General features: G+C 39.2%; 1 protein-coding gene across 1 annotated transcript in view; it reads right to left on the bottom strand.

The window, feature by feature from the left end:
- Tax1bp1 (Tax1 binding protein 1) overlaps nucleotides 1-20325 on the bottom strand; it is a 61841-nt gene extending 41516 nt beyond the window's left edge. The window contains exons 1-3 of the mRNA XM_005360823.3: nucleotides 20256-20325; nucleotides 13359-13527; nucleotides 4146-4248 (exon numbers count right to left, since the gene is read on the bottom strand). Of these exons, the coding sequence (XP_005360880.1) occupies nucleotides 4146-4248; nucleotides 13359-13520 (265 nt within the window). The 5' untranslated portion in view covers nucleotides 13521-13527; nucleotides 20256-20325. The remainder of the gene's footprint in view (nucleotides 1-4145; nucleotides 4249-13358; nucleotides 13528-20255) is intronic.
- Nucleotides 20326-21954: the final 1629 nt, after the last annotated feature.

Raw genomic sequence — 21954 nt, 5'->3', positions numbered from 1 at the left:
CAGAACAATTTCAACCACTACTTTACTACTTTAAAGAGTACAATCTTTAAAATTTGAGTATCAGGCTCTATTTCTTAGAAAAAAAAATGAGTTCACAGAAAAGGATAACTCTAACATAATTTTAATTAAGGTACAAACTGTGTGCATTTCGTAGTAAACACAGTAATAGCTCTTATAAAAAATGTACTGAGGGATACTGAAATTTGTGGCTGAAACATAAAGAGAAGCAAGATATTTTCATAGTTTTAAAGTAGCTCACTTTATAACACTGTTTCATTACAAAGAGAAAACTACTAACTTTAAGGTAGCAGAGTCCAGACGGGATCAGTGATCTGATGAACACCAGCGCAATAGGTGTATAAGCACTCTCAGACACAATGCAGAGACTATGACACCCTCACCCCATAGTGTGTAATCTTTTTATTACCATGAGAAAACAGCAAATTAATCCCAAATGAGACACACTCAAGGGTAATCCTCAAAGATGACAAGACACCAAGGAGATTAAGATTTGACAAATATATGCAATATGGGGTTAGGGTTGGTCAGCAGGAAGGGAGCATCAATGGAAACACTGCTAATACCTAACAAAATGTGTGCTGTAATTAGAAGTATTGCAACTCAGCAACTGGCTAAAATCACTTGCTGCTCTTGCAGAGAACATGGACTCAGTTCCCAGCCCCCACATCTCTAACTCCAGTTACATGAGATTCAATATCTTCTTCTTCTGTTTCTGGATACCAATCACTCACCTGGACACACAGACCTATCTATATGCAGGCAAAATATCCATACACAGAAAATTAAATTAACCTTTAAAACAAAAAGGGCCAGAATCATGGCTCAGTTAATAAAGGTACTATCCACCAAGCCTGACAACCAAACCTGGCAACCTGAGTTCAATCCCAATGCCCATATATTAGGAGTGAATCAATTCCTCTAAGTTGTTTTCTGACTGCTCCATGTTTTCAACAGACATACACACACAAACATAGTTTAATGATTTTTTTAAAAAAATTTAAAAGAGGGGGCTGGAGAGATGGCTCAGTGGTTAAGAGCATTGCCTGCTCTTCCAAAGGTCCTGAGTTCAGTTCCCAGCAACCACATGGTGGCTCACAACCATCTGTAAAGAGGTCTGGCGCCGCCTTCAGGCATATAGACAGAATATTGTATACATAATAAATAAATATTTAAAAAAAATTTAAAAGAAAAATCTTACAATATAGATGACATTCTTGTATAATGACTTAAAAAACTACCTAAAATAATCTTCTTTAAAAGTATTTCAAATAAATGTATTCAATCAGTGCTACAATTTAAGTACAACCAAGTAAAAAAATAAGTCAATCTGTAATGTGACATTAGTCTTCAGTAAAATACACATAAAACTCAAACTAAAAACACTACTGAATTTGTAAAACTTCTTTACTGTTCCTGTGCTTGGCATCCAGGAAAATGTCTTCAGGTAAAGACAAATAAATTGGATGTGTTTGGCATATTTGTTAAGTCACTAATAAATGTATCAGCCACTAGAACAAATTCACTTAAGTAATTTTTTAAAAAAAAAAATTCACAGTAAAGACAGAGGGTCAGTCAGTGGTAGTACATACCAGGCAGGTGTATCTCTGAGTTTGAGGCCAGCCTGGTGTACAGAGTTGAGTTCTAAGGCAGCCAGGTCTACACAGAGAAACCCTGTTGGAGGGTGGGGTTAAGGATGACAGATCGAACAGAAATAAATTCACATCTTTTAAGAAAAAAAAAAAAATGAATTGTAACAAAACGAGCTCTAGCACGTGTTTAAATTTGATCATCTAAAAGAGTCCATATATAGGGCCTGGAGAGATGGCTCAGTGGTTAAGAGGACTTGAATGCTCTTCCAGAGGTCCTCAGTTCAATTCCCAGAAGTCACAATCATCTATAATGGGATTAGATTTCCTCTTCTAGTGTGCACAAAGGTGTGTATAAAGACAGAGCACTCATATACATAAATAGATGAATAAATCTTCAAAAATAGTATTTCATAAATTGAAATGTTACATAGAATTTAAAAGATTAACTAGAGGCTGGGCGGTGGTGGAGCACGCCTTTGGTCCCAGCACTCGGGAGGCAGAGGCAGGCGGATCTCTGTGAGTTCAAGGCCAGCCTGGTCTACAAGAGCTAGTTCCAGGACAGGAACCAAAAAAAGCTACGGAGAAACCCTGTCTCGAAAATCAAAAAAAAAAAAAGGTTAACTAGAGACATAAACATGTTTCTGACTGATGGCAAGTGTGGAGCATTGAACTCAGAGTCTTGTACATGCTAAGTACATCACCATTAGGCTACACTCCCAGCCCCTAAATAATAACAGCTGAGAACCCAAGTCTTGTCTTTATTAATACTACAAATGTTATACTTTGTGGGAAAAAAAAAAAAAAAAAGCCTGTGAATGTGTGTTTTGAGTTGGTTCTCTTCTTCCACCTTGTATTTTAGAGGCAGGGCTCAAGTTTCTGACTTCTGAATCCACTTCCCACTTAACTGTGAAGTTCTAGTATTACAGGCCCATGTCATACATTTTTTATCTGAGTTCCAGCTTAGCCAGGCATGGTGTTACATGCCTATAAACCCCAGCAGCACTCAGGAGGCTGAGCAGGAAGATCACAAGTCTATGGCTAGCTTTGGCTACAGCAAAAACCCAACACACATTCGTTCCTATTCTCTTTCTCCTTCTCTGCATGTGTGTGTATACATGTATATATGTAAATATATGTATATATATGCAAATATACATGTATGTGGGTGACTCTGTAGTCTGAATATGGCCCCCGTATGCTCATGTATCTACATGTTTGGTCTTCAACTGATAGAACCATTTGGAAAGGATTAGGAAATGTGACTTTATTGGAGGAGTTGTGTCACTGTGGGCATGCCATTCCCAGTTAGCTCTCTCTGCCTTGTGTTGTCTCAGTTCTCAGCGACTGCTGCAGTGCTATGCTTGCTACCATTCTATACACATGATGATCATGGGCTCTCTCTCTCTCTCTGAAACTGTAAGCCCCCAAAATAAACTATTATATAAGCTGCTTTGCTCACAATACAGCAATAGAAAAGACAGATAAGTCCTTTTATCCTATCTTTTGAGACACACAGTACATGTTTATTATCTATAGTCCATCTAGAGCACAATCATAGCACAATAAAACCTTTTACTCTCACTGAGAGTAACTTGGGTCTAAGGACCCATGATGAAAGTCTCTCAGGAACTGTTCCTCAGTGCATAAATAAAGTCATATTCCTTTTCTTCTAAGCTGCTGCTAGTAAACACAATAGTGGACTTGTTAAAGCCACGGATACACATTACTACGAACTACTAATCCCAAAGGAGCCAGAAAGAAGAAGACAACAGCCCTGAAAGAAGGGCACGCTAGCTTTATGTCCCTCACAGATACAAGTGACAAGTCAAAAGCTGGAATAAATGAAAGGGTCTTTTGAAAGTAGAAATGAATGAGTATTGGGGCAACTTGAACCTCATCCTTGGTCGATACTTTTCCCTAGAAGTGCACAATCCTCGGCTTTTGTGTGAGAATATAGACTTCTTTCCTCTTACTTGTCTCCCTTTGCTTCTTAATACTTACATAGAAATTGTGTTGTACTGTGGTGATCTGAAAGAAAATGGCCCCCAACAGAGGTGTGGTCTTGTTAGAGGAAGTACGTCATTGTGGGGTGGGCACTGAGGTCTTTTATTCTCAAGGGTGACTTCAGTGCAACGATTCAGTCAACGTCATGTTGGCTGTAAGATGTAGAACCATGCATCATGCCTGCCTGCATGCCGCCATGTTCTCTGTCATGATGGACTGAACCTCTAACTGTAAGCAAGCCACCACATTACATATTTTCTTTTTAAGAGTTGCCGTGGCCATGGTCTCTTCACAGCAATGGTAACCCTAGTTAAGACATATATCAAAACCTTTCCTTAAGAAATTCCAAGTTTGCTTCATTTAAAAAAGAAAGGCATTCTGAGTAGCTATAAAAACACTGTGTGCCCTACATTTGGTATTTACAGTCACCTGATTTTCACTCAACAAAGACTCTCATTTAGACACTCCTGAAACAAACAACAATAATACAGGCAGCTAGCTTGATCAAGCCCTTCAGTTTTTAGCTCTTACCTTGAAATGCGAGTACACAATTCACAGTTGATCCTTCCACATAATGTTCAGGCATAGGAGACCATAAAAATGTGTAATAATCACGAGCAGTACTCCAGCCAACCTAAAGGAGAAAAATTTAACATGGGATTTCAGTAAATATCTTTTTTGTTGTTGTTGTTGTTGTTGTTGTTTTTGTTTTTCGAGACAGGGTTTCTCTGTGGCTTTGGAGCCTGTCCTGGAAATCGCTCTGTAGACAAGGCTGGTCTTGAACTCACAGAGATCCGCCTGCCTCTGCCTCCCAAGTGCTGGGATTAAAGGCGTGTGCCACCATCACCCGGCTTTGAGTAAATATCTTAATATTAGCTAGATACAGCATTTGTATTACATCCTAAAGTTAAAATATGTATTTAACGCTTACAAATCTAGAGTTGTTAACAGGTGTGTCCAATTTTGATCTATTAAACTGTGACCTAAAGCTGCAACAATTTACATAAATTGAATGACGTTTCTACTATATATTCAAATGCAAAGTGCTATCTAATTTCTCCAAGACAATTCACATACACACAAAGTCTTCTGTTTTATTTAAAATATTTATGCCACTAGACACAGTAGATTTGTGTGAGTGTTGTGTGTGCAGAGGTGTACATGTAAGCATAGAGAGGCCAGAGGTCAATGTTGAGTGTCTTCCTCAATTGCTCTCCACCTTGATTCATGAGACAAGGTCTCTCGCTGATCCTGAAGCTCACCAATTTGGCTAAACTAGCTGGTCAGCAAACCCTAGATGTCCTTTTGTCTCTGTCTGCCCAACATAGGGATTACAGACATGTAGACCCAGCTTTAGGACATGGGTGCTAAGGATCCAAATTCAGGTCAACTATGGCAATTTACTGATTAAGCCATCTTCCTAGCCCCCACCCTGTGGACTTTTAGTAACTTATTGCTTTATACCTCATATTTAGGGTCTATTTGGGGCTCTGTTATTGTTGTTTGCTTTTCTTGTTTTTTTTTTTAATGTAGACACTTTCCTGCAACTTAAATCCACTGATCTCTCACCTACGCAAGTTTTGCCTAAAAACAATTTATAAATATTGGATAGAAGGAGTAACTACATTCTTAGAGCTCATTTACACCACCTACTAATAACATATTTTCACCTAACAACATTTTCAGCCTGGAGGTATACAAGAAAAGATGTTCAAAGCACACTGTGCACTCATGAGAAATGTCCTTACATAATCCAGTACCACACACAACAAATAGATAATAAAATTAAATACATGTAATATTTTCAACTTAAATATATACACTACAGATTTCAAATTATGTTTTCTAAAAAATTTTACATTATAATTAGAGATAAGTTTAAAGCAAGTACAATGTTACATAAAACTATACATCCAACACAGCCTTAGATTACATATTCTAGGATTTTCCTAGGCTCTCTTTAGTGTATGGATGTGTGTCTGTATACACAAATGCGCTTGTGTACACATACCACCAAACATCTTTCCTTCTGGGGACTGAACTCAGGCTGCCTACCTTGGTGTTATTTTATGAGCTATCTTCACCAACCCCACGTCCTACGATTTTGATTAACCTCAGTTTACAGACAAAATAATATTGAGCTGTGTTCTATTAATGAGAGCTAACTGAATCTGAACTTAAAGTTCAAAGCTCTTAACCACTGACGTGCTCCTCACTCTTTTCCTTCAGAAAAGAATAGAGAGGGCTCTTTATAACTTTTGAAACTCCACCTCTTTCCTTCAAATACTGGCACGATGAGTATTTAATTCCTGACAGAATTAAATAAGACAGAAAAAAATGGTTCTTCTTCTGTCTTCACTGAGAAAAACACACACTGTTTCAAAAATCACCCTTTACCCAGTGAGTGAAAGTCAAAGTGCAGTAACACGGAGGAGACTTAACAGCCACACTCTGCTCCCAGGCAGCCAGAGATTTAACAGGGCATAATCCAGAAAATCCTTTGAGAGGACTCCAAACGCTCATTACAAAATCAAGCACTGCAGGCGAGCTAAAGTTCAAGAATAGCCACACTGCAAAACAAAAAAAGAATTGTTTTCGAACAACCACAGAGGTTTTTCTCCTCAGTAGGCACAACTGCGGGGGTCGGGAAAGGGTGGGACGTGCACCTAACATTTTGACTTTGTGATAGACTGTGCAAGTCTGGGCCTCACCTAACTTGGTACTGACAAAACGAGGATACTTTGGGTGCCTAAGCACTGTGGAAAAAGGACTGTTCAACAGCCCGTTGCAACCGAGAACATGCAGTACCACAGACAGACACAAGAGGGAAAAAGAGAACAAAAGTCTTGAAACAGGCAACGCTTTCTGGTCAGGAAATTGCACAAAGGGGCCACAACACATTCCAGTAAAAGACTCAACAACCTTTGGGCAGAGTATAAGGTGCAAATCGTTCCTGTACAAAACAAGCCTAGATGGATCAAAGAGGAGGCTACTTTATGAAATTCACAAAATGGGAAAATTCTTCTGAAGAATGGGAGGTCCAACAGAAGAAAATAAATCTTAAGACACAACATGAAGCTGAAATAACCTCAAGAAATATCGAGTTTAATGTATTATCTGACCAACAATCCAAGATAATTTTTTTAATGAAGTTCAGTACGCTTCCAAAAAACTATACAGTAATCAACTCTATAAAAACAATGAAGTATAACAAAGAGAGAGAGGCAGAGACAGTCAGTTAGTCACCTATGGAGATGGGGAATACAACAATAACTCAATTGAAAAATTCACAAGAGGATTTCCACAACTGACTTAAGCAAAATAAAGATTCTAAAAGCTTGGCCCAACATCAACTACACAGCAATATGTGCCCTCCTACGTAGGCTGTCTTTTATTTGGTTTTTGTTTCGAGCCAGGGTCTCTCTACACAACCCTGGCTGTTCTGGAACTCAGTATGTAGACCAGGCAATCCTAGAACTCAGAGATCCACCTGCCTTTACCTACTGAGGGCTGAGATTAAAGGTGAGTGCCACCACGCCAGACAAAGACCCTGGGGCGTGGGGGGAATAAGGTTCAGAGAGATAGTTCAATGGGTAAAAGGTTTGCCACCAAACCTGACAACCCAATCACTGAGACCCACACGGTAAGATAGGATTTCTAAAAATTGTCCTCTGACCTACACTACACAGTGGCACTAGCACACATGTACACATAAAATTAACTAAAAGTAAGTAAAATTTTAATAATAACTGAGTCAGGGGAATAAAAAGGGCATAAGGAGCTTATTAATAAAAATAGCAAACAGGGTGCTTTAACCCCATGACTAATGAGGCTGAGAAAAGATTGAATTTTTGGCCAACTTGGGCAATAATACTATAAGACTCACAAACAGGCAATATATTCATTGGGAAGTTCTAGAAAGAAACAAGAGTCTTAGCGTATTTGTGCAAACAGCAGCTGAAACTTACAGTATATGAAAAAGAAAATGAGCAAATTAAAAATTTCAAAATAGTAAAACACGGTGGTCTAATAAAGTTCCAGAATTTGAGAGGCTGAGGTTGCCTGAGCTACAGTGAGTTTGAGGACAGCCTGGAATACATAGCAAGATCCAGTATATAATGAAACAAAACAAAACAGGCTCTAATTATTATTTAACTAAGATAAGTTCAAAAAGAAACATTATCGAGCTGTCAAAGGTCTTCTGAGCAGGGGAAAGTAAGATGTCATACAAGGGATGTCCTGTAAGAATCCCTGCAGATTTCTCAGCCAAAACATACAATGCAGAGGGCACCTCTATCATACTATTATGGATGGATTATATCACTTCTTCCAACAAAAGATTTTTTTGTTTTGTTTTGTTTTGATTTGATTTTGGTTTTTCAAGACAGAGTTCCTCTGTAGTTTTGGAGACTGTCCTAGAACTAGCTCTGGAAGCTGGGATTAAAGGCATTCGCCATTACCACCCAGCTCCAACAAAAGGTTTTGAGAAGAAATAAAACAAGCAGTTTTAGATCTACTCTCCACAGCAATTAATTTTGTTTGTCTCTACTAAGCAGATTGATTTGTGGAAACAGCACAAGACTCCTCAAAATAAATGGCAGAGATCTTCACACGGAGGCCTAAGCACCTTTGGGAGCCTGAGCTGGGGTTGGAACAAAACTTGAGCTCTGGACCTTGGCATTTTGTGGGCTGAACCTGGGATTCTTGGCAATAAGTGCTCAAGCATGCACTCAAAGTGGGGGTAATGAGAGCTAGTTAGCAGAACTTGGCCACTGATACCCTTGGCTTTACCTCTGGGTTTTACAAAAGCCATCATCCACAACGTCAGTCTTAGTCTTATTAAGACTTCATCATCTTCAATACCCGACTCCATATTTAAGAAGGCCTCATACTGGCCTCAAACTTGCTACAAGGAACGCACTTGGGAGGCAGAAGCAGGAGGATCAAGAGTTCAAAGTGAGTCAGAGCTGGATAGTGAGCCCGAAGCTGGCTCAGGCTTCTTGAGTTACAGGACATCTTGTCTCAAAAAAACAAAAAAGAGAGCTGGAAAAAGGCTCGGTGGTTAAGAGCACTTGCTGCTCTTACAGGGACCAGGATCAGTTTGCAGTACCCACATGCAGTACCCAACCTTCTATAACTCAGTTCCATGGGATCTGATCCCCCTATTGTTCTCTTCAGGCATCAGGCAAAATTGTAATTCACATACATAAAGGCAAAATACACACACACAGAAAAGTCACTAAATGTTAGGGGAAAAAATTTAAGGTTCAACCCAGCACTGTGTTTACACCTATAATTCCAGCTTATGTCATTGTTAGGAATCCTTCCCTCTCTTTCAATCACATTTCTCTCTGACCTGACCTATTTTTTTTCAGGAAACCCCAGTTCTCAAACAGTATTATTACCTCAATACTGCTATCTCACACAGATTCAAAACTAACACTAGAGTTTCATAAAATGCTTCAATGACTATATAGCTCTGTTTTTGGAATCTGAGGTGCCTTAAGGGACATAAAGTAAGTCTCAAACTAGCTACTGAGGATTGTCAAAGAATGAAGGATCCAATAGGGTACAGTGGCCCATACATGTAATCCCAGTCCTTGAAAGGGTTAAGCAGGGTGAATTGTCTTTTTGGAGCAGCCTAAGGTATACAGAGAATTCCAGCCCACTCTAAAGTACAGAGTAGACTTTGTCTCAAAACACCAGAAGAAAGCACACCTTGTTTGATGCAAATATGATTTTGCTGCCTTCCATCAGGTGGACTTTCACTTCTCGACTCTTAATGTGCCAACTTGTTCTTTCTTGCTACTTAATTTATACAGATGAGACAATCATATTTCAATCCAAATTTCAATTTGAAATCATAATGTATGTTTACTTTCACTAGTCACGACAGTGTTTGTTCTCTACTACATTCCGAAGAGCCAGAAAATTACAGAAAACCTCCAGCACCATGAATACAAAAGTATCAACCACTGAAGCATAATTTTCAAGTAAATATTATGAAAAATCAGTGATGACTATATGAACCGGCCAACAAAGAATTTACTGTTCTCTCTAGTAAAATGCAAGAGTCACCTAAGAATAGGACAACTACAGTACGAGCAGTATTTAAGTGATACATAACAAGAGGTACTGCATGGCTACATAGCTGCACAAAATCAACCACAAATGACTGAAGACAATAGACAATTTGAGAATCTAAAGAAATGAGTGGGTTTTCCCTCTTTAAGTGTGAAATAGGAGAAAATTTAGAATAAAAAAAATAGATTGTGAGTTGAAGATGCAGCTCCTTATACAGTACTTTCCCATGAAGTCCTCGGTTCAATCCCCAGTACGGAAAACTGGGGATTGTACACACACAGAATGAGTCTAAAAGGTTTTTGATGTGGGATGTCCTTCTGTACATGTGATGCTTTTATTGGTTAATGAATAAAGCTCTTTTGGCCAATTGCTTAGCAGAGTAAAGTCAGGCAGGAAATTCAAAAAGAGATATAGAGAGTAGGCGGAGTCAAGAAGATACCATGTAGCAGTCCAAGAATCAAGTGGTTTACAAACCACAAGCCTCATGGTAAAATATAAAATAACAGAAATGAGTTAATTCAAGATGTAAGAATTAGTTAATAAGAAGCCTGAGCTAATAGGCCAAATTGTTATAATTAATAAAGTTTTTATGTGATTATTCAGATCTGGGCAGCTGGGAATGATAGAGTATTCTCCACTTCAAAATGGTGGCAATGTGAGGTAACTACATCCACATAAAACCTGAGAGAGTTTGGGAAGGAGTTCTAGACACAAAAGGAAAGAGTTAAGCACAGCTTCTTAGCAGCCGCATTTTTTTCAGATAGGTTCAGTTTTGCTGGAGGTGAGCAGAGGCTTGGCTTCTTTAAGAGCCAGTTTCCTGGTCTATGCTGGCAACACAAATGGCTATGGCTCTTTCAGAAGGTCCTGCACTTTAATGGGGTTTGAGAATTTATTTAATGGCAACACAGACCCGCTGCATCCATGGAGCTAGGGCAGTAAGCATGGCTCGCAGAAGCTGTGAACACACCTCTGCCATTATGGATTGGGCAGAGTCAACAGGCAAAGAAGCAGCATTAATCCTAATCATGCCTGCTTAGCATTTAAAAAAAAAAAAGACAAAAACAAAAAAACTCTCCTGGTCAGAAATTGATTACAGATACACAATAAGACAGATTCAGATGACAAAGACCTCTGAATGGGTCACAGAGTTGGGTAAATGTACAAAGGCTTAGGAGAGAATAAAGAGTATACAAATAGTCATAGATTAAAGGAGTAAAACAAATTAAGGCACACATAAAGATGAAATATATACAGAAAGTCTGGATTATGTGTATTATTGTATTTTCTTTTCATTTTTTGACTATTAATGAATTAGCTGCTGAAAAACATCTGATTCTGAAGGCTACTAACCTAATATATTTTAAAGGTATCTTGACTTCAAAATTTGAGTCTAACGATATATTACTTTGGAAAAGAGATTCTGCTTTTGTTTCCACAAAAGATGAGACCATGTGGATTCCTTCAAGGCTAATGTGATTTGATAGAACAAGACCCCCTTCAAAAGTCTCCATGAACCCTAAAAATACTCAGCCCAACAAACAGCAGGAGAAATCTTGGATTGAACTATTTCCAAATTCCCAAAATGATTGTTTTATAAATGTTTGTGTTCATTTAAAGGTGAATATGAAATAGAAATGAATACTTTACATTGGTATGGACTTTGGTACTATTGATACAAATTTATGGTGATTTGTTACACTGTATATATGTATTTCTGCTCTTGTTTAATGTATTGTTTGTGCAGCTTATTTAAAAATGTAATGTATAGATTTGTAATAGTCAAAACTTATAGTCATGTTTGGGTTTCTAGATATATAGAGATCCATTTCAGTTAGATAAATAATCTTTGACACAACAAAGACCTATAGAATATGGCATTTAAAAGGTTTTAAGAACGTAGACTTTTTCTCAACAATGAGACATGTCTGCTTCAAGTGACAATAATCTACTTCAAGAGGCTCATCAGCACTGAAGAAACTTGTGGAATTTGCCTTCAATGTGACAAGGCTAGCCACTTGGGCAAGAAACTGCTCTTGCCTGGATTACTTGACAGTATGCTGTATAAACTGGACATGCAGTACCCACAAAAAAATGACTTCTGAACTAGCCAAAATGTGAGACAGTCCTTCAGGGTTCCTGCTTCATGAAAGAGTCTGTCAGACATTCTGTAGGACACAGAAGAAAGTGAATGACAGACTGCCAATATAGGTGAAACTGTCTTTCAAATTTCCTGCTTCATGAAAAAGTCTGCCAGATACTATGGGCCTGTAGGCTGAAGATGGATGCCCCAACTTAACAGAAGAACTGATAACTATCCAGGCAGTGAGAAGTGTCTGTCAGTTCTAGAGTTTTGGAAATTGCTTACAATGCACTTACTGTTTACTTAGGTAATATCATATCCTTCTGGAGTCTTTGATGGCGTTGAAGACAGATAATAGTTTTCCTTAGTTATGATAAAAGATAAATTAGATGCAAAACTTTAGACTCACAAAGATGAGACAGATAGAATATTTTCTTTAATTTTTGCCTTATACAAATAGATTAAATACTACAACTGTAACTCTTGCTTGTTAACTGTTGTTTATATGTAATTTTACTACATTAAAGTTAAAACCTTCCTTTTTGTTTAGAAAGAAAAGGGGAGATGATGTGGGATGTCGTTCTGTATATGCCTTGCTTTTATTGGTTAATGAATAAAGCTGTTTTGACTAGTGTCTTAGTAAAGTCAGGTGGGGAATCCAAACAGAGATACCAAGTAGGCAGAGTCAAGGAGATGACATGTAGCTGCCAAAGGAGGCTGACACCATGTAATAGCCATATGATCAAGAGGTAAAAAATAACCACAAACCTTGTGGCAAAATATAAAATAACAGAAATGGGTTAATTTAAGATGTAAGACCTAGTTAATAAGAAGCCTGAGCTAATAGGCAAAACATTGTTGTAATTAATATAATTTTTGTGTCATTATTCAGGTCTGGGCAGTTGGGAATGAAAGAGCAGTCTCCACTTACAAGTTTTCACAAATATCTTACCCAAATTGGATCTTTTAAGCACAAAGAAGAAATCTTATGGAATTAAATTTTCAGTGTTTAAATGAATATACAGTGTTACAGTATTTCACAGTGATGTTTACAAAACTGAACCTTTTGGGTTGTGGGGGGGCAGTTGGGCTTTTTGTTTGTTTGTTTGGTTGGTTGATTTTGGTTTTTCAAGACAGGGTTTTTCTGTGTAGCCCCGGATGTCTGTTCTAGAATTCACTCTGTAGACCAGGCTGGCCTCAAACTCACAGAGATCCATCTGCTTCTGCCTCCCGAGTGCTGGGATTAAAGGCATGTACCACTACTGGCATAAAATTGAAATTTTAATAGTGTTTGTTAAGAAAGGCTAGTATAAGGAGAAAATATGCAGATTATAAGAAAGTCTCCTCACGTAAAGGTGCCAGCCTCCAAGCCCGATGACCTGAGTTCAATCCCCAAAACAGACATGGTAGAAGGAGTAAACCAACTCCTTTAAGTCGTCCTCTGACTAGACACAAACCATGGCATGTACACCCACTGACATACACATACACACACATGCACACAAAATAAAAGTAATTTCTAAAAAGATAAAATAAAAATAATCTACAAGGAAGACAACATTTTCAGAAGCTTTTCTTACCTTGAATATACCAACCCAGTCTTTAGGATGTGGATGAATATATGGAGTTAAGGTGTAATGACACTCCAAGTGTGCATTAGGAAGGTAACTTTTAGCCACATTTTGAAAGATAACATGAGCAAAGTTGGAAGTCTGCAATGGGACTTCTTGAAAGGATGTCATTGTAAATCTGAAAAGAAAAAGTCATACAAGTTAAACACTGTCAGCTAAGAATAAACTTACACTTTAAAAACCTATGTAACTTTTGGGACTGGGATACAATTCAGTGTGGGTCCAAAGCTTGTTCCTTATGTATGAGGCCCTAGGATCAACCCCAGCACCACACACACACACACAAATATAGCTGTCAATCCTAATTTTAAATATTTGCATGTCTTAAACATGAGAAATATTCCTTTAAAATGTGGTTAAATACAAAAATATAATTTAATAAACAAAGCTAGTATGATTCAGGAAGCTATAGTGAGTTTAAAAGTAAAAAATAGAACTGTCTCAAAACTAAATTCAACTCTATACAATGCAGCTCTCCTGGAAAGCCAAGCCCTCTGCTTCTATTCTAACATAAATCAAAGAAACCATCAGTATTTTAATGTAGACGCTACCAACATAAACCTGTTGGCCTCTAGCAATAGAGGAGGAAAGGAAAAAAAGATGGAGGGGGGAAGGGAGGGAGAAGGATGCCGGACAAACAGTTAAGTATCAGTATTTTAGGGGCTGGAAAAATGGCTTAACCATTAAGAGCACTGATGGCTCTTCCAGAGGACCTAGGTTCAATTCCTAGTACCCAGATGGCCGTTTACAACTGTTTATAGCTCCAGTTCCAGGGGAACCAGCATACTCACACAGACATACATGTAGACAAAACACCAATGCACATAAAAATAAAAATAAATAATTTAAAAATAATTATCAGTATTTTAATTAAGTATTGTTGAATTAACTATTCCTTTCTGTACAGAATCCCTGAATGCCATGTTCCCCTCATAACTGAGGCCTTCCCATCTCCCTCCCCTCCCCAGATTTTAGAGTTTGGAATACCCTGGTGCTAATATTCTGCTTGCATTCTCACCCAGTATTTTGATATCCTGGATCATTACTTCTCAATCCTTGTCTCACATTAGAACCATTAAGGGCCTTTAAAAGAAAACCACAGTGATTCTGCACACATGCAACATATACACACTCTCCTACCCCAGTCTCTCTAAATACCCTTATTTCTTTATGCAGCCAAATAGAAAACCAGTTTTTTAACTTTGTAAGTATGTAAACTTTCTCAGTTGGTTACTTAAAATAATCCTACTTGCCAGTGATGGTAACTCATGTCTTTAATCCCAGCACTCGAGAGGCAGAGGCAGGTGGATCTCTGTGAGTTTGATGCCAGACTAGTCTACAGAGTGAGTTCAAAGATGGCCAGGGCTAAATAGAGAAACCCTGTGTCAAAAAAAAAAAAAAACAAAAAAAACAAAAAAAACAAAAAAAACAAAAACAAAACCCTACTTGTTCCTCTACCTGTATCAATATTATCCTTTTCTTCTGGGTTTAATATTTTCTTTAAAAACAAAAACAAAACCTACCTTAACTTTTAATAGTCATTTACTTTACCTATGCACATACTTATGAAAAATAAGTTGCCAGTAACTAAAAACATATATAAAAGTGATACTACACAGACCAAGCAGGTTATATTTAGGTATATAAAAACCAAAAACAAGCCGGGCGATGGTGGCGCACGCCTTTAATCCCAGCACTCGGGAGGCAGAGGCAGGCGGATCTCTGTGAGTTCGAGACCAGCCTGGTCTACAGAGCTAGTTCCAGGACAGGCTCCAAAGTCACAGAGAAACCCTGTCTCGAAAAACCAAAAACAACAACAACAAAAAAGGACTGTCTGGTTTTATTAAAGAAGTCTACCTAGAAGCCAGAGGGGGAGGCACATACTTTAAAACACCATCTAAACTGGATACCAGTTCAGATCTCTGAACTTAAGGCAAGATTAAGTTCTATTTACTCTATCCAATTTACTTTCCACCAAGCTATGCAGAATATCTTTAAATAATTTAATTTTGGGGGCATAATCCTAAATTGATAATTCAATGTATTTAAATTTCTGCAAGTCTTTATGTTATTTTTTTGAACGATCATGTTGATATAAACCTCATTTTAATAATCCCTCCCCCAAATTCATTTTTTTGTTTGTTTATTTGTATTTTGTTTTTGTTTTTCTTTTTTAGTTTTTTAGTTTCTCAAGACATGGTTTCTCTATGTAGCTTTGGAGCCTAACCTGATACTTGCTTTGCAGACCAGGCTGGCCTCGAACTCACAGAGATCTTCTTGCCTCTGTCTCCTGAGTGCTGGGATTAAAGGCATGGGCCACCACCACCCAGCCCAAACTCAATTTTACCAATCAAAAAAATAAAAAACAAGGAGATTGGAGAGACGGCTTGGTGGGTAAAGTACTTGCTTTAGCATCAGTACCTCAGTTCATATCCCCAGGTACATACTTGTAAACTCCAGAACTCTGGGAACAAAGAAAGACAAGAACATCTTCAAACTGAATGAGCAAACTCCAGGTTCAAAGAGAGACTATCTTCAAAATAAATATGATGGAGGACCACAGAGGAAAACACTTAACATCCACCTCTGGCTTCCACACTAACACACAAAGATCTGGGAATGTACTAAGTTGATAAAGTATTTGCCTAGCATACATGAAGCCCTGAGTTTTTTCCTTAGGAGAATAGAAATATAAAATCAATGCTACTAAAGCTATGGAAATATTTTACAAAAGTCATTTTATTATTATTTTAGTTTATTTTTTACCTTTATTAAAACACAGTTAAACATGGATAAATACAACATGAATCATTAATTTTAAATTAGAATAAAAATTTCACTCCTACATAGTAAGTCTGCCCCACTCTTCCCACAGGTAAGAAAGAAACTGAAATAACAAGAAAGCTACTAAAAATATTGGAATTCACTGAGAATGCCAAAGTCACAAAAGCATATAGCCCAGTGTGAAGCAATGTGCAAAGCCCCTGCATCACAATGTGGTAATGCCTGGAAGGGGAGCCTCACTACTGTTCAGGGCAAACAGGCCCTGCGTAGCTGGACGGTCAGGCAACTTCACCATGCCAGACTCTCCCTCCTTGTCTCTAAAGCCTATCTACAGAAACAGTACAGTAAGTTGGGAGGGCAAAGGTAAATAAAAATTTCCCAGTTACTAATTGAAGGGCCTGACATCTACGTCTAGAAGTCAATGTCTGAAATGCTACAGTGAACGCTTCCTACCACACAACTCCTTTATGTGTGTCAGGCTGTAAACTACACCTTGACAGTGGTTCTCAATATCGGATCATGACCCCTTTAGGTGTCAATCAACACTTTCACACGGGTCTTCTAAGGCCATCAGAAATCACAGATATTTCCAGATATTACAGATATTTACAATTTGTAACAGTACCAGATTACAGTTATGAAGTAGTAACAAAAATAATTTTATGGTTGGGGGTCACCACAACATGAGGAATTGCATTAAAGCGTCGCAACGCTAGGAAGATTGAGAACCACTACTCTATGACATCTTTGCATTAAAACCCAATTTTATTATTTCTAGAATTCACTAATATCAATAGAAAAGGTAAATAAGAGCTAGTAGGCATTCAGCTAAGCAAATGGCTAAAATTAAAAAGAGGAAAGTATTTCAATGCCATCTTTACTTACTGCTCCTGGGCTTTTACAAGCCCGAACAGGACAGCTCTGTGTGGTACTGTTTCTTCCAGCAGCTCCATATGAAGTTAAATAAAACTAGGCATTTTAGTGGGGACAGTGGTGTTATATGCCTTTAAGCCCAGTACTTGGAAGGCAGAGTCAGGGGAATCTTGTGAGTTTGTGGCCAGCCTGGTCTACAGAGCTAACACCAGGACAGAGAAACCATATCTCAGGATGGATGGATGGATGGACGGACGGACGGACAGACAGACAAAAATCCCGACTTGGCTTTTTAAATTTAGGCATTCACCTATCCTATCGATTAAGCTTCAAAAAAAAAAAAATCTCTGTATGAGACAAAGTATTTTTTAAATCATCACTTAGCTACTACAATAATAAAAGGTGAAAAGCCTTGATTTCTAGCATTTGCTTTAAAAACTCCAGAAGAAAAAACAAATGTGTTGGGAGTTGGGGTAACAAAAATAACAGCAAAAAAATTCTTAATTTCACTGCTAGTCCTTTTGTGTATGGTCATAAATCTCAAGAATAAAGTCAATAAAAGCAAACTGGCAATAAAAAGCCCCATGTCTAACTTCCTTCAACAGAACACAGTGCATGAACACTCTGTACCCTTGCAAAGTGCCATAATTAAGATAGTGGTTGACAGCCAATGTTTTTAAAAATCTTCAGCTACAAAAACAGGGGCCTTTCCAGGACTTGGGAAATAGAGGCAGGCAGATCTGAGTTTTAGGAGGCCTGGTCTACATAGTAAATTACAGACCCAATCAAAGCTACAAAGCAAGGCCCTGTCTCAAAAACATTACACACACACACACACACACACACACACACACACACACACACACACTTGTTCTTACATATATTTGTTCCAGTGTTCAGAAACATCTGAAGGGGGATAAAAATAGCCTGGTAGACAGTAAGTTCCCTTACTCACTCTTCAGCTCTCTTGCCTCGTTTGTCAAATACCATATTCTCAGAAATATGTTATCAGCCAACATTTGGGGAGGCAGACACAGAGACTGTGTTAAATTTGCACTCCTGAAACATCTCTATCGCCAGTAGGAGCCTTCACAGCTAAGTAGCCCTATGTTCTGCCCAGGTGCCACCCAACCGTAGTTGTTTTCTGTGTTGAGAAAGGCTATGTTCTATGTGCTATAGTCCAGGCTGTCCTCAAACTCAGGACACTTCCCCTGACTAAACCTCCCATGCTAGAATCCCAGGTGATAAAACATCACATCTGATTTAACTTTTTATAAGTTCATTTCTAAAATACTATGTTCTTGGCCCACAAGTATTAGGGGACAGGAAATCTGTAATTTCTCCTAAGGCTTATTTCAAACAATGTAAACTCTAGAGCCATGAGTGAAGAACAGCCATTCCAAAAGAAAACAATCCAATAAACTTTATAGGTAAAGCTGGGTTTAGTGGGAAACATTTTTAATTTCAGTACTCTGAAGGCAGGTAGAGGCAGGCAGACCTCTGAGTTCAAAGCCAGCCTGGTCTACGTGAAGAGTTCCAGGACAGCCAGGACTATACAGTGCGCAATAAAGTAAAAATAAACCTTACAGGTAAGGTTTATTCCTCTAAAGAACTATAAACATATAGATAGGATCAAACATAAAAACTTAGCATTCTAGGGGCTGGAGAGATGGCTCGGTAGTTAAGGGCACTTGCTCTCTGGTAGAGGCCCAGGTTGAGTTCCCAGCACCCACATGGTGGTTCACAACCATCCATCACTCTAGTTCCACGGGATCTGACAAGTTCTGACTTATGGCCACGAGGCATACATGCGGTGCACATATATAAGAGCAGGCAAAACACTCATACACATCAAGTGAGTCTTAAAAAAATTCTAAACAGTGTCCTCTAATAGTTGCAACTAATAATGTGAAGATGTTATTTTTGTCCTAGAAAACAATCACTGGTTACATTTCACACTCATGGCTGCGGTTAATGTAACAGCTTGAAAACAAATAATACAATAGGACTGTATTTGAAATTTAACAACGAGGACAGGGGAAGGTGATTAGCAAGTGATTTCCAGCACAGCCAAATACATTCCTGCAGAACTCTAACTTAAATCCAGAGTGGTGCCGTTTGCCTGTAATCCTAACATTTGGAAGGGACGCACAGAGATCACATTGACCATTTAGAACAGAAAGGAGGCGAGCGCTTGGCCTCAGCCTCTTCTCCACACCTGGCGAGCACCTTAAAGCTCATAAGCCCACAACCAGTCCTCTTTAATGAAATGTTATTCAAACAATCCTTTGCAAATGTTCTTGGATTGAATACTACAATTTTAATTAGTATTTATTCGTGTACTTATCAAAAAAAATTTACTGCTGGCAGGAAGCAGTGATGAAAACTTTTCCACCTAAATTTCTAACTATAAAGCCAGAAATCTTTCATTGTCAAATGCCACAACGTTTTCCAACAAAGTTTTGAAGAACAAACTGCACTTCATATTTCTCAGTAGAGAAATACATGCGTCAACGCCAGCTAAGTTCTAACAGTACTGTTTGAGGGCGACGAGCACTAGCAAGAACTTGTCTAGCACCTTCGGACCTGTCCGTGAACTTCGGCAGGGGGTGGGGCGAGGGGGCGGAGTCGTAAAAATCCAGTCCAGACGGAAAAGAACGAACTTATTCTGCCCAGGATTTCTTAAAGCCTTCTCCAAGCTCCAAGGGGAGGGCTGCTTTCCAAACTGTAAGACTCAACTAATCTCTTAGCCCAAGTGAAGCCAGAGATCAGGCCAAAACACGTAAACACAAAATCGGGAGGCGCAGGGAGTCCCCGCCTCTTCCTCCAGAAGTCACACAAACCAAAACAGTCGGACTAGCCTAGCCAAGGGCTGGGTCCTCCCCAAGCCGCCGCGGCCTAGTGTCCGCCACTCTCGGGGTGCTCCACTGGTCTCCTGCCTGGTAAACGCTTCCCCGGGTCCGCCGCGGCCTAGCTCGCCCGCTTCCGCCGCGCTTCCCACTCCACCGCCACCCCGAGCCCAGGCACACGTCACAATCGCGGCCCGGGAGAAACTTGTCCTTGGGAAGGAGAGCTTCGTCACCACGGAGACGGTTCCCAACACTCGCCAGGCCTAGGTTCCACGGTAGAGACGGGACACGAGCGCCAAGTCCCCCGCCAGGCACGCGGCCCTCCTTGCGCAAGCCTTACCCGTCAGGGCCACCGCCCGGCGCGTTCCGCCGCGCACCGAAGAACAGCAGCCGCCGCCACCGCCGCCGCCACCGCCGCCGCCTCCCGGCTTAGACCGGCTACACTGCCTCTAAGTCGAAAGCCGGCGTCGCGTCACTTCCGCCCTAGGAACGCTCGCTTCCGCCGCCATCTCTGCGCATGCTCCCTGAGGACACGCCCCACCCGCCCGCTGTGTGTGGCTCCTGGTGGTTTCCCTGACAGCTTGTCTCCTGGGACTTTCGCTCAGTTATGTAGTCATCACACAACACAGTCCGTTTAAGACAAGTTAATTGACTTGCCAGCTAGGTGGGAAGGACCGCTCAGAGGCGGCCTGGGTCTTAAATATATCAGTCTGAGCCAATACATCTGCTTAAAAATATAGAGAACCCCCAAGAACGGTTGGGGCGACCACGGAATGAATCATCATGTTCCTGTGTTGCCATAAAACTTACGACATTTACAGTATCACCAGCGAAGAAAGGATAACAGATTAAACATTAAAATATTAATATATAAAAATATCTGCTTTCATGTTCTTTCATTTTCCATGTAATCCAAATCCATATTGACTTCCACAAGACAGGTTCTTAATATTCGCTGATTTATTTGTTTCTTATATATTGAAATCTTTGAAGGTAGGGTTCTTACGGGGGACTCCATTCTGTTCCTCCAAAAGGAAAGAATGTTGAGATATAGGCAGTTGAAGCAAAAGTTATTTAGCAAAGTATTCCAAAGGGACGTAGCAGTACATTGCGTTCGGCATTGTGGGATTTAGAGGAGTATTTAGGAATGAGGTGGGTAGTATATTCAGGAAGTAAGGAAATTAATATTCCAACACAGGAATATGATGATTTGAATAGAATATACTTGCTTCCGTGGAGTTCCAATTCAAACTGAACATTCAACAGAGAAAGGTAAACTAAGTCAAAAGTAATTTTAGAAATTAAAATTTAAATTATTTTGGCTTCCACATCATGATAGCCAAGTCTTCTATTTATTCCTGTGTTGCTCTAGCAAAACCCACAAGGGAAAATGGGTTTCAAAACCACAAAGTTAATAATAATATAATGAAACAGATCTTTTGAGGTTCCAGACCCTTCATTTTAGTACAGCTATGGTAAATGCCATATATATATATATATATATATATATATATAGAGAGAGAGAGAGAGAGAGAGAGAGAGAGAGAGAGAGAGAGAAACCTGTTTGCAACCTCAAGAACATTTAAACCACAAAGGGACATTCTGTCGGTTAGTAGGGGCAAGGTTTTGGTTTTGTTACTTCACTTGGAACCCCTTTTTGAGATTACTCAAGGTCACATGATTGATCTTATGGCTGGCCGTGAGTTAAGACATTCTACTGGATGTCTTAACCCCAGGATGATTTATAAACTTATGCTTCATTACGAAAACTGGGATCAGGGATTTACAATATTGAGTAGTACAAACAGGAACAGAGCTTGGGTTGTATTTTAGTTTCCCTTCTCCCAATTCCACTGTCCATATCATCTCCCTAAACACCCTTACTTAATAGTCTTTTGCTATATATTGCCCTTGATCCTAGAATTTCAAGAGAAATTTGTTGCATTAATCCTAGCCTCCTCATTTTACAATTGAAAAATATTGTGTAATCAACTTCTGCTAAAATTCCTTCCTCGGAAGGAGAAGTAAACATTATCTAC

This window comes from Microtus ochrogaster, linkage group LG3, assembly GCF_000317375.1.
Source record: "Microtus ochrogaster isolate Prairie Vole_2 linkage group LG3, MicOch1.0, whole genome shotgun sequence".
In the NCBI taxonomy this organism is placed as follows: Eukaryota; Metazoa; Chordata; class Mammalia; order Rodentia; family Cricetidae; genus Microtus; species Microtus ochrogaster.
This window is presented reverse-complemented; position numbering and strand designations above follow the sequence as displayed.